This window comes from Lygodium microphyllum, chromosome 1 (genome assembly GCF_053477565.2).
Source record: "Lygodium microphyllum isolate KBCC chromosome 1, Lygodium_microphyllum_v1.1.10, whole genome shotgun sequence".
Classification (NCBI taxonomy): Eukaryota; Viridiplantae; Streptophyta; class Polypodiopsida; order Schizaeales; family Lygodiaceae; genus Lygodium; species Lygodium microphyllum.
The window spans coordinates 31,153,894-31,166,679 of NC_141135.1; the positions used below are offsets into that span (position 1 = coordinate 31,153,894).

The following is a 12,786-nucleotide window of genomic DNA, read 5'->3' on the forward strand; positions in this document are numbered from 1 at the left end:
ATAGATTGTTCCTTTGTATAAAGTAACAGGACATTGCACTAATATCCATAAATACAACTACAAATATACAACTCAAAAGAGACCTTTCTTTTCTTAACACTTAAAATTAAAAACTATAGGGAACAAACCCCCCCCCCCCCCCCCCCCCCCAAAAAAAAAGAAAAACAATACAGGGAATGAGAAAAAGAAAAGAAAACTGAGAGATTATGGCCATCAAGTTTCATCCACGTGTCCAACGGTCTACCTAAATCTCCACTCCTCTTACATCCCACCAAACTACGTGATTTCTTAGTTTCATGGATTGAAAATGTTGTGTGTTTCCCAAACTAAAAGTAACTTACAAATACAAAACAATATATCCAAGAAAAGCAAGGAAATATGTACAAACTGCAACCTTTCAACCAAACAATATTGGAGTCAAAACAAAACTATACAGACTAGTATGGCCAAAATTAGTATGTACAACAGGCTACAATGGAATCCTGCAATGAGCTGTAGGTGTTGTCAGCATGCTCTCAAAAGATTCACTTTCAATTCGCATATTGTAACCATGACGCATGCGATCCAGACTTACAGCCACTGACTTTGTTTCTTCCCGAAGTCGCTCCAATGTTTTTAGCAACTGTTCTGATTTCTGGAAAGGACAAACAAATCTCCTTTTTTTTCATGGAGGGTAACAAACAAATCTCTCTTTTTTTTTTTTCAAAATGAGTAATTATACTAATCACAAACATCTCTCTCTCTCTCTCTTTTTTTTTTCGTAAAATCTCTCTCTCTCTCTCTCTCTCTCTCTCTCTCTCTCTCTCTCTCTCTCCTACCTATTGCGCCACTAATATTAGGGTTTGTACTTAGATATAATTATGATGCATTTATTCCTAGTTTAGTCTACTTAAAACAGCCCCAAAAAGCAATTAATGAAAAATTACCAAAAAAAGGCTTTATTTTTTACAATAGAACAAATGCACCCCCAATCCTCTATAAATAGGAATCTTGTATTTGTATAGGGTTTGTACTTAGATATAATTATGATGCATTTATTCCTAGTTTAGTCTACTTAAAACAGCCCCAAAAAGCAATTAATGAAAAATTACCAAAAAAAGGCTTTATTTTTTACAATAGAACAAATGCACCCCCAATCCTCTATAAATAGGAATCTTGTATTTGTCCATATTTCATCCCTACCCATTACCACCCTTAGCCATCAGCAACCAGCCTCTCCTCTTCATTTGGCTACCCACAGCGCTTACAAAGCATAGCACCCCAAATCAGTGTTTCAGACCCTTGTTTCAGAAACGCCGTTTCAGGAACATTTCCAAAGCTTTGAAATGCATTTCTGGAACAACTTTTTTTTCCTTTTTTTTGGTGGGCTAGGGGGGGAGGGGGTTGGATTGGTGGGTGAAAAAAGGTTTTTGTTTGGGGGGGGAGGCCTTGAAATTTACACACCTATGTTTCAGTTTTTGGCTAATTGTCAATGTGTTTTAATTCTCAGCTTTCAAGTCTAGCCTTCAATTACACTATTATTGCATGTGTTTGCATGCCTATTTCTCTTTAGTAAAGCCATCTATAGAGGATGCAAGCAGCCACACAGATTTGTGTTCCTAAGAAGGCCGCACATGCAGCAGAGACAGCCATAGTCAAAGCATGAGTCAAAGGCTGAGGTAGAGGCTGCTTCATTACCCTCTCAATCAAGGAGGGAGTCCTTGGATAAAGAGATAATGCACGGATACTCAAATGATGCTTAGAGTCTAGTGTGGGTGACGTGTCATAGTGCCATAATCCATCATCCAGATTCCATGTTCCTATCATTCTATGATGGCAGGTGGCGCAAATGCACATGTGACATTGCACATAGACTATAGCTTTTTGATTACATGATCGTTGATGTTGACACTTAGCACTGGAGTCTGGGCAAATATATGTACCTGGATTTTACTTAGTACTATTATGTGTCTTGGTTCTTGATGTCAATCTTCAAATGCTTCATGAGTCGTAACTCATAACTCATAATTCATCTTGTTGTTTTGAAAATTGAGTCTTAATTTTAACATTTTGTTGTTTTGAGTTTTAACTTGTAAATGGTGAGTCAATGATAAATATTTTATGTTCTTCAATCATGTAGTGATTGTGTTTGATATAAGTTGTAACATGTTCAACTTCAAACTTCATGAATTCAATCATGTGACATGAAGACTTGAAAATTTGCGTGAAATTTGGGTAGATATTGCTGTAAGCATTGATTTACTTAGATACCTATGCATTCATTTTAGAGTAAAATCCAAAACTCCTTCCCCCGTTTCCAAAGCTGTCCAAAATTCCAAAACTCTGTTTTTTGCCATTTCTGTTTCCCCCATTTGCAAAACTCCCTTGTGCTATGTTATAGAGGACATTGCCAGACAATGGACCTTCACCAGCTACTACCACACATCTAGGAGTTGTCCAGCCTGCCACTACCTTTCAAAGGGCTGGCTACAGCAGGCAACATCATTCCTCAGCTGGCTACTTTATCCAGAGTGCTCCAGCTGCTATGTTTGATAAGTCTTCTGGCCGCCCTTCCGTTATTGATCATTTCCTACCTATTGATTTTTTTTTTTGCAAATAAAAAGTGGCTAATTATATTACTTCAAAAAAACCCTTGAATACAAGGAACTGCTTGTGCTCAACAGACTAGCTGGAGCTGATGCAGAGTCGCAAATATATCAGATGTACAAGCCTCTCAGGGTGGTCTAGGGGGGATGGGAGAAGAAGCCATGGAGGGGGGTGTAACGCCATTTGGGGCTGCCTACCTGCATCTTGAAAAACAGGTCCTAGCCGCCCCAAGTGTGCATGAAAATGAAAACGGAGCTCTTGACGAGCCCTGGACTCACCTTGCACCTGATCCCATCGGCCGCAAAGGGAGTGGATGATGGAGGTCCAAAGCTCTGCTAAGGTCTCTTGTAATGAAAGTCTCTCTCCGCCAAAAACCTCCTGACACCATGCCTTCCAGATATGCCATCCAGTAAGACTCCCTATGATCTCCCATACTTCAAAGCGGTCTATTGTGGGCTCCAATACTTTGCGGATGGGTAGAGCCTCCAAACCAACCACTGCACACGACCCTGCCTCGATAATGAATATCGTGTCCTACATCCCAGCCTCATACAGAAGATGACGGCCCTGGCTAACTGCCTACTAGCAGAAAGTTCCCCTCGAGATCCATCCAAGGCTGGGAGCCATGCAGCGAAGGATGCGGCATGCTCCTCTCCACACTAGCTGCGCCGACTCGCACGACCAAAGGTAGTGTTTTGGGGTTTCCAAAGGCTGCCCTGTGCAGCGCTTACAACCTCCCTCTTGCATCTAGGCAAGCCAACTTCCCACCGCCCAGCTTCCATGTGCCACCAGCCATAAGAAATACGATACCCTCCTCGGTCTCCAGCTATCCCATAGGCCGCGCCAGAAGGTCTGTCGGAAAGGCTTCGTGATGCCGTACTCCGCCTAGTGCCTGCTACGTGACGGCGCCCAATCCATATCCTCTTGCATCAGTACATGTCTTCCAATCCTGGCAGTCTACTCCAGGAGCCTCAGTAGCTTCTTGGCGACTACAGTGGCCGGCCATAGCCACTCCCCTGGATCCCACTCCAGCTCATCAAGTGGCCTACCCTCCCAGATCCAAAGGAAAGAACAGCAATCCCCTCATCCTACTGCCCCTTGTCAAGAGCCAGCCGCCCCCCCTCCTACACAGTGAAAAAGGTCCCAGGTGGAGTGCAGCCCACTCTACCTGCCACCTGGAGGGGATGCCTGCTAGTGAAAACCTAGCGGCCCATACCTCCCCAAGCTCTATCGGCTCTTATATCGGGGGAGCAAGCCACTCCTGAGGTATTGTTGCATCTATCTTCCTTCTCCTCGGCTCCACTTCTCTCTGGCAGCTTGATACTCGCTGCAGCACCTCATGGAAGGCCTCCTCTAGTTCCTTCTTTGTGAAGAGGGCTAGGAGGTAGCGTCCCATCCCGTCTGTGACGAGGGACAAGATATGATCCCAAACCTGCTGTCTACATAGTTGTCCTCTGGCTGAGGTTGTATCCTACTAGAATAGGCACCTGTAGTAGTCAGTGGCAATCTCCATCACCTCGTATGGGCTAGAAAGAGTCCTCCCATATTGATCTCGAAGACGGCATATCTGCTCTCCTAAGGTGCGATGCTAGTGCACTTGGAAAAACTCCATGCACATGTGTCCCCTTTCTGTGCCCAAAAAGCTGTTGAGGTGCGAAAAGAGAACTCCAAGCGCTTGTCCTCAAGGCCAGCAATAGCTGCTCATGCGCGCACCTCTTGTGCATGGAGCATGGAATCCCCTAGTGCCTCCTGTAATAATCTCTGCATGGCTACAAGGTCCCGCCGAAGTGCTCTCTCCTCCTCATTCTGCTGCCTGGCCTGTATGATTGCCTCTTGTTGACAGATACTGCTCAACTCAGTTAGGACCTCTGCAACCTCCTCTGCGATCCGGTCCCTCCTGCCCCACTCCCTGGTCCAAATCTGCTCAATCTGTCTCGTCACCTCCTCCCTCCTATAGATTGAGTCCAAGATCCGACAGGATCATGCGTCAAGGGCAGATGCTGGAGAATCAAGTGTCAGGAGAACCGGGCAATGATCGGACAACATGGTGCCCACCAACTGCCCAATCTAGCCTCCTTGAGAGCATCCCCACTCTCCCACATAAAACCTATCCAACCGCTCCAACAAGGCTCCACCTAGCCGCTTGTATTCCTAAGAGAAATCCAGCGACCTCTCCTCTTATGGAAGGCATGATCTCTCCATGCATCGCGTGCTCCTACTACCAATAGGAAGACCTCCCATGCCTCCTGCTCCTCCCCAGTCATACCCTAGTAGTTTCTACCTTTGCCCTATTGGTTCTCTAAAGCCTCCAAGTTTTTGAAGTCTCCTCCAACGATCCAAGAGTCCACCTCTAGGAGTCCATCCGCGATCTCCACCCAGAACCTGCTGCGTGCCCTAACCTCAATAGGGGCATAGACATTGAGGACTCCAAGGCATGAGTCCCCAATATCCAGTCTGATCCATAAAACCCTCCCTGGCACTATCGTCCCATGGTCTTACGCAGGCGGTGAGACTCGAGCCAATAGAGGTGGATACGCCTCCGCTCCTACCGTGGGCACTGATGGCGTGGTCCCAATAAGTGTGCGAGCTGCCTAAGAGTACCTTCCCTACCCTATGGACTTGGGTGGGAGTGAGCTTGAGCTCTTGTAGAAGTAAGATGTTGATCCGTCCAGCAAGGGCAGACTGCAGCTCCTACCGAACAATCAACTTCCTGAAACAATGCAAGGTACACAAGTTTCTACTTTTGTCCCTTCATCTTTTTTTTTTTCTTCATCGCCTTTGTAGCATGTTGATAAAGAACAAGTTCAAGCAAGAGTGCCATATGTTGATCACAGTAAATCTCCCATTGAAGATCCACTCATGTACATTAATATAAGGTGTGATGTGACTATAGGAAAAAGTCGAGTATCTCTTCTTCTTCCCTTCTTTCTTTTCATTATGCTTCTCAAAGTCAAAACAAGTCTCTTACATTCACATTCCAATGCCTCCACCATCGGCACCATATGGATACTCACAATCTATTTTTGCCTACCCACCTCCTATTCCTTCTTATCCCTCTCTCTCCTATCCACCTTATCCTACTTACCCATCTTATCCGACACTTCAAGGTTCATATCCCTCATCAATTAAGCACGTCTTTTCTAATAAGACTCGTTTCAACAAGTCTAATTACACCACTTGGTCAAACTTGATGAGCCATGTACTTGACTCTCAAAAACCTATGGGACCTTGTCAAGGGTTGGAATCCCAACCCAATCCCGCACTTGTTCCATATGAGGTTGTCTACTCATGGAAGGCTATGAATGCCTCCGCCATAGACGGTTTGATGCAAGGTTCTCTCTTTAAGCTTTACTCCTAGTTACCGTAGTTCTCAACCTAGCATCCAAGCAATGGGCACACTTAACTAACCACTATGCAGCTTGGGATAGGACCCATTATACCACACTTGACCATGAACACCAAAACTTCAAAATCACTGACCAGGATAACCTTAAGGTCAAGTTGGTTGACTATCGGCAACTTCTCATTGAGTTCTCTACCACAAGAGCTCCTAAGTCCTCTGATGACCAGGCCACATTGTCTCTAAACAAACTGCCGAGGAAATACTTCTATTTTTCACAACATGTGATCTCACAACCTACTACCATGTCCACTTTCTACGAACTCAAGTATCAACTCTTCTATTAGGCTCAGCTATTTGATCAAATTCATAGTCCATCTTTAGAGGAAGCCCTCATACCATCTTCTGAGAAGGGCCAACAAGGGAAGAGCAGACAAAACCAATAGTACGGTCAAACCCACATTGCCACCTATCAGCCATCATAGTCAACTTCCTTCTCAATTCCAAAGGGCTTCTCTAGTTGGTCTACTGAGGCTCGCCTTGTCTTTTTAAAGACATCCAAGGATACAAGTCTCATCCACATCTGCAAGTTATCTCCCAACAAGGTGACTGCAAAGGCCCACTCTTCACAACCACACAATGCTTGTCCTGTTTGGATTGTGGACAATGAAGCTATACATCACATGACTCCCATCCAAGACATTTTTCTAACCTAAGCCTCTATAGCCACACATATCCGAGTTAGAAATCCTTAGTCAAGATTCAAACTCATGGTCGCATCAGTTTTGCCAATGATCAGGGTCTAGATCTCGCTACATTAGACGATGGCTACCATGTCCCCCAGCTTGGGATGAGCATGTTATCCATTCAATATCTTTGCCAATTGGGGTAAGTGGTTCTCTTCACAGCGACTATAGTCAAGGTCCTTCACTCTCAAATTGGTTTGGTGATTGCTTGTAGTGAGACATAGCCTAGTGGCCTTTACCACATGACCCAGTTTCTTTCCAAGCCTTAGCCACCACACGGGAGCCTAAGAACAATGACCATCTTTGGCATTTCTGATTGGGGCATCTTGGATACAACTCTCTCTATGCATAGCAACATGGAACGGGAAATGGGAACAGGGAACGAGAATGGGGAATACCATAATTTTCCATTCCATATGGCTATATAATCACATGGAATAGATATGGAACAAGGAATAGGGACTGGGAATAAGAATAGGGAACCCAAAACTAGTCGTTTCATGTTGCTATGTCTCAATGAGTTGTTCCATTTACAAATGGTTGAGGGCCTTCCACGCATGAAACTGTCTAGAGATGTCTCTAAAGCCTATTAGCTAAGAAAACACTATACTCCATTCCCTCACCAATCTACACATAGAGTTAACGCACCGCTTAGATTGATCTATATTGATCTTTCGGCTAACATCCACTATCGCCTTGAACAGCATATTATACTTCTTTTCAATCATGGGTGATTCCTTTAGATACATGAGGGTAGACTTCTTAACGCATAAATCTGAGCATTCACCTACTTCTTTGCTTGGGTATTCTTGGTACATAACTAGACTAGTCATCCTGTAGGTTGTGTGAGGAGTGACAATGGTGGAGAGTTTCTCTCCCATGAGTTCACGAAGTTTTTACCTTTATATAGGAGCATGTTATTTCTTGCCAACTCACCTCTACCAACTAGTCTTTCTAGAATGGAGTTGTAGAGTGTAGGTACTGAACAGTCATGAATATGGTACGCTCTATGCTATTCGCAACAAATCTTCCTTAGCACCTTTGGGTCAAGGCTATTAACACTTTGGTCTATATCCTCAATCAGTGCCCCACTGTGGTGGTCTCTTAAATAACCCCATATCAAGCATTTTTGGGCTCTCGGCCTGTAGTTTTCCACTCTAGAGTCTTCGCGTATCATGCTTACACACATACTCCTGATGGTAAGATAGGAAAGCTCACTCCTCGAGCTGATCTCCTTGTTTTTGTAGGATACTCTTCCCGAGGCAAAAGCCTATCATTTGTTCAATCCTTGGACAAACAAGATGATCGTGGGGAGAGATGTCATTTTTTTATAGGAGGGACATTATGCAATCTTCTACGCCAAACTCCGAGCCGGTTCCTCAAGATATACCATCGGAGATAGTGCCGTATAAGCCACGTCTACTACTAGCTCCTAATCTTCCCGCAAATTCTTCAACCCCCAAGCCCCCTTCACGACACTTGTTACCTCACTAGTACCAGCTGAGGTAACAGTGAGTCTATTGGAGGCATCTCTATTTACAATAGACTATATAGCGCATTCCAAGCCAGAAAATTGGCAAGAGGCTCTTCAACACCCCCAATGGTAAGAGGCCATCGCAAAGGAGCTAGAGAGTATTGACCAAAATGAAATTTAGACCTTGGTGATGGTCCGAGTGACAAGAAAGTTATTGAGACCAAGTGGATTTTTAGAACCAAGTTAAAAGCTTATGGGACTTTAGACAAGTACAAGGCTCACCTTGTAGTACAAGGGTTTTGACCATAATCACCAGAAACATTTTGTCATGTTTCATGTTTCGAGGTTTCGAAGTTTCGTTTCACATTTTGTTTCATTAGCTACCTTGAGGTTTCAAGGTTTCGAAAATATTGTTTATAATAATTAAAATGGTTATATATAGTATTCATATCTTACTACTATATTATTTTTGTTGTAGGTTCAAAAAGCCCCGAACCTCCAGAGGGCTTCCCGAAACTACCCCCTCGTCGATGTAGACTACCGCTGAAGGAGCTCCTCACGATCCTGGAAAGCCCCCTCTAAAACACTAGGGGCCAGGGAATCCACAGCCGCATCACCGAGATCGTCCCCCTCTGAAAGGGATGGGGGGTACGAGGGAACCACCGGAGGAGAGGGTGGGGGATGGGAAGGAACCTGTGGAATAGAAGGTGCACAAGCGGGAACGGGTGTAGCAATAGACTGCCTCGGAGGACCCTGCATCAAAGAAGGGGAATGGAGCCTGTAAAGCCCGCTCTCCTGCCAACCTGTAAATAAGACAGCTCCGGTAAAAGAATCCTCAATAACAATAGCATGCTCGGTGAAGATCGCTCGTGTGCCAAGCCTCGTAAGGCCATAAACTGAGAGGAGGGGAAGGCCCAAATCCGGAACATGCAGGGCCTGTGAAAAGGAGCTCGAAGGTCGGTCGGTAAACAAAGGCAATGTGCCAACACCACTAATAGGCACCGATAAAATGTCACCAACAGTGACTGAACCCTCGGATGGACGGAGATCCTGTAACAAATCACCTCGGGGAGTCATATGACTCGAAGCACCACTGTCCACTAACCAAGGCTGCGCAGAAGACACTGCAGCCACGGAAGAAGAAGGATCCTCCTCCAAAGCATGGATATGAAGGAACACTAACTCATGGGTAACAGCTGGTGTAGAGGTAGAAGAAGGCTCCGAGGTAGATCCACCCTTCGCTCCCGAACGAAGGTGAGGGTACTTCTTCCAGCATTTCTCCTCGGGATGTGTCCCTTTCCCACAGTGTGGGCACTTCGGTCTCTCTGAATCTGAGTCAGAGCCTGAAGAACTGTCCTTCTTCTTAGCCTTTGACTTCTTCTTCTTCTTCTGTCCTCCCGAACCTGCAACAAAGGCTCTAGTGGAGGCGGATCCACTAGCACTGACCTCTCTGAGTCGCTCGTCATGCTCCAAGACAAGCGGGGATAGCTCCTCCCATAGAAGCTTCTCACGGGTCCTCGATATAAGAAGGCTGGTGTAGAAGACATCAAACCGAGGCGATGGCAGTTGAGTCAAGAGAATCATAGCCATGTCTTCAGAAGATATCGTCCGACCGAGGGATGCAAGCTCATCCCTCATATCCTGTAATATGTTGATGTGGTCCTTCATGGAAGGACTATCATCAATAGCGAGCATCCACAACTTCTTTTCGAGAGATATCCGGTGGGCAAACGTCTTCTGCTGATAGAGAGACGCTAGCTTCTGCCACACATCCACTGCAGTCTTCAACCTGTGAACATGAACAAGGACAGAATCCTGCAAACTCAGAAAGAGGAAAGATCGGGCTCTAGAATTGGGCCGATCCCATAAGGCTGCGCGATCCATAGATGTCCCATCTGCGGGATCCACCTTAGGCCGGGGAATAGGAACAGAAACAAGCTCCCAAAGATCGAAGGAGTCCAAGATACACTCCACCTTACAGGACCATAGAGAAAAGTTGAAGCCATCCAACCGGTCCTCTTTGGGCAGCTGAGGAAGTACGGGTACCTGTACAGGGGGTACCAAAGGCTGCATCTTCGGCCCACTGGAAGGGGCTCGCCGAGATACATGAATAGAAGGGGGACGGGAAAGAGGAATAGACTCCGGATGACGATCCTCGCGATAGAAATCACGCCTCCGTTCAGATGAATGTTGAGACAACAGCTCATCATCTGAGTCATCAAAACCTGTAAACTGATGATAAGACATCTTCCAATCTGCAAAATACGAAACACCAAGGAAAACTGTGTCGATGCCGAAGTTTGACCACCAGAAGGGTCCAGGAAATCAGGTCGCCTATCACTAGGAGGTGAAAATGCAGCTGTATAGGGCACAAAATCCGGAGGAAAAGTTGCCAGGCACCAAAACGCAGCCAAGAAAAGAAGCGCCAGCTGGAGATGAGCCGCCAGGAGGGAATACTACCACCTTGGATGCAAAACGCAGCCTGTAGTGGAGTCGCCCAGCTGAAGAGAAGGCCACCCAGCTGAAAACGCAAGGAGACAGGGCTGGTTGATGACGTGGCAGCCTCTGGAAGGGGCTGATGCAGCAAACGCAAATATTCAGACCACCTATGCAGCAAACGCAAATATTCAGACCACCTGGAGGGGCCGCCTGGCTGTTGGAGAGAAGGGGGGCAGCAACAGATAATAGGTGTGGTGTCTCTCCAGTCGATGAAGACCTCCGTGCTCTCAGTTTGGCGATGATACCATGTGAGAGTGCGCAACGGAAGAGGAAATACGAACACGGAGGGAGAGAGAGAGAGAGAGAGAAAGCAGAAAATAAGGAAGAGAAATCTGCACTGACTGAAATGAATGCTGAATACACTGAAATGGACTGATCAGTCCCTGCACGCAGCCCACAGCGTCATTGAGGGCACCAGATCAGGCTGATGATGATGGCAGCACCACCACAGGGGAGAAGGAGTGTCGAAATCTGCAAGAAGACAACTGACCAAGTGGGGAGGGGGGCTGCCTATAAATAGGCAATGGACAAACCCTAACCCTAACCCTAAAATGGGCGCAAACCCTAAAAATGGCCTAAAATGGGCGCCCCACAACAGTGACCAAAAAGGTGGCCGGGCAGCCAGTGGCTGCCCACTAAAAGAGGCCAAAAAGAAATACACAACCTAAGATAGCCAGTCGAGAGTGACTAGCTTCCCCCATCATAACACATGACAGACATGTCAGAGCTCCTAATGTCCTCGTCTGACTCAGACTGAGCCTCACAGGCAGGAGATGACAAGGCATGACAAACATGACTGCTAACATTTCCAAACCTCGCTTTTTCAATCAAAACCCTCTCCCCTCCCCTCTTTCTCACGTGTAATCTCTCCTTTTCTCTTCCCCCTCCCTTTTTTTTTATTAAAAGGTCCCCCCCCCCCCCTTCTATATGTAAAAATTGTGTAAAATTGGTATTGAAAAAGTCCATCCTTTTGAACCCACATGATATACTTACATATCTATGAGTAACCCCTTGAGGGTCAATTGCAAGTCTCTTTATCAAATTATTTTTGCTAACTCTCAAGTCTCTTGATTTAAAAATTCAAACTTGAAAGACAAGATGAGCCTTTTAGTAGGCAAATCTTGATATGCCTAGGATTTGATTTCCTTGAGCCTTTGGCATAGGTATCATTTGTGTGTATTATGGCTAATGCATAAGCACCTTCATATAACTACATGCTTGCACATCATTTCAATAATTCTTTTGATATGGAAACAATGTTTTGCTTTATTGTTATATGTTTAAAAAAAGAATGTTGTTTTTTAATTGGTTGTATAGCTATGTAAAATATTGTCGAATGGCAACAATGTCACATATTGGTTGTACACTTCATGCAGATGCAAGGTTCCACATGTTGATTTAATGGTGTATACTTAATCAAATGATAAGTTAGTTTGCATTTATGACTGCATAGTTATGAAAAGACATGCCTTTGGAGTGATCTTCCACTAAAAGTATGGCAATACTTAAATGTATATGATTGAGATGTTCAAATTTGTAAATAATGCAACGAGAATCAAAACATTTAAAGTTAAAACTACGTTCGTTATTCTCTTTGATAAGCTACTTGGTACTCTCAAAAGTATTAATTAGTTAATTGATATGATTTAGCAAGTTACACGCATGAGCAATCGACCCAACAACATGGGTGAGAGAACATTAATTTTTCTTCAATCAATTGAGAGAGGTAACATGGACCTTGAGTGCCCTGGTAGCTCACAAAAGGTTTCTTCTTGTTCACTTGTTTTATAGTTTTTTGTTGCTTGGTTACAAGAAGGCAAATTGGTTGACCTAGTGCGAACAATGCTAAGAGGGCACCCTATTGTACCTCAGAAATGTGAAGCCTTTAATCTAGGATTATAGAAATGCTACTCAGTGAGGCTAAATAGCTTTCTTATTTTATGTCACGTGTAGTATTGATTTTTGACTTTTTGGACAATGCTCATGGAAACCAAGGTATAATCTAAAATGGATTGCAATATGCCAGAGGTAGCCTCTCGAACCTGAGTAGTCGAGGGTGGGAAAGGGTGGGGCTCAAAATGAGCAAGAGGTGGGCAACAATCGCCGTCTCTCAGTAGAGCCGAATGGGTAGCCAAAGAAGA

At 44.9% G+C, this 12,786-nt stretch overlaps 1 protein-coding gene across 2 annotated transcripts in view; it reads right to left on the reverse strand.

Moving 5' to 3' along the window:
• Window positions 1-212: 212 nt before the first annotated feature.
• LOC148040964 (uncharacterized) overlaps window positions 213-12,786 on the reverse strand; it is an 82,599-nt gene continuing 70,025 nt past the window's right edge. For both annotated transcript variants that reach the window (XM_087675226.1, XM_087675229.1), the window contains one exon: window positions 213-634. In XM_087675226.1, the coding sequence (XP_087531352.1) occupies window positions 470-634 (165 nt within the window). In that variant the 3' untranslated portion in view covers window positions 213-469. The remainder of the gene's footprint in view (window positions 635-12,786) is intronic.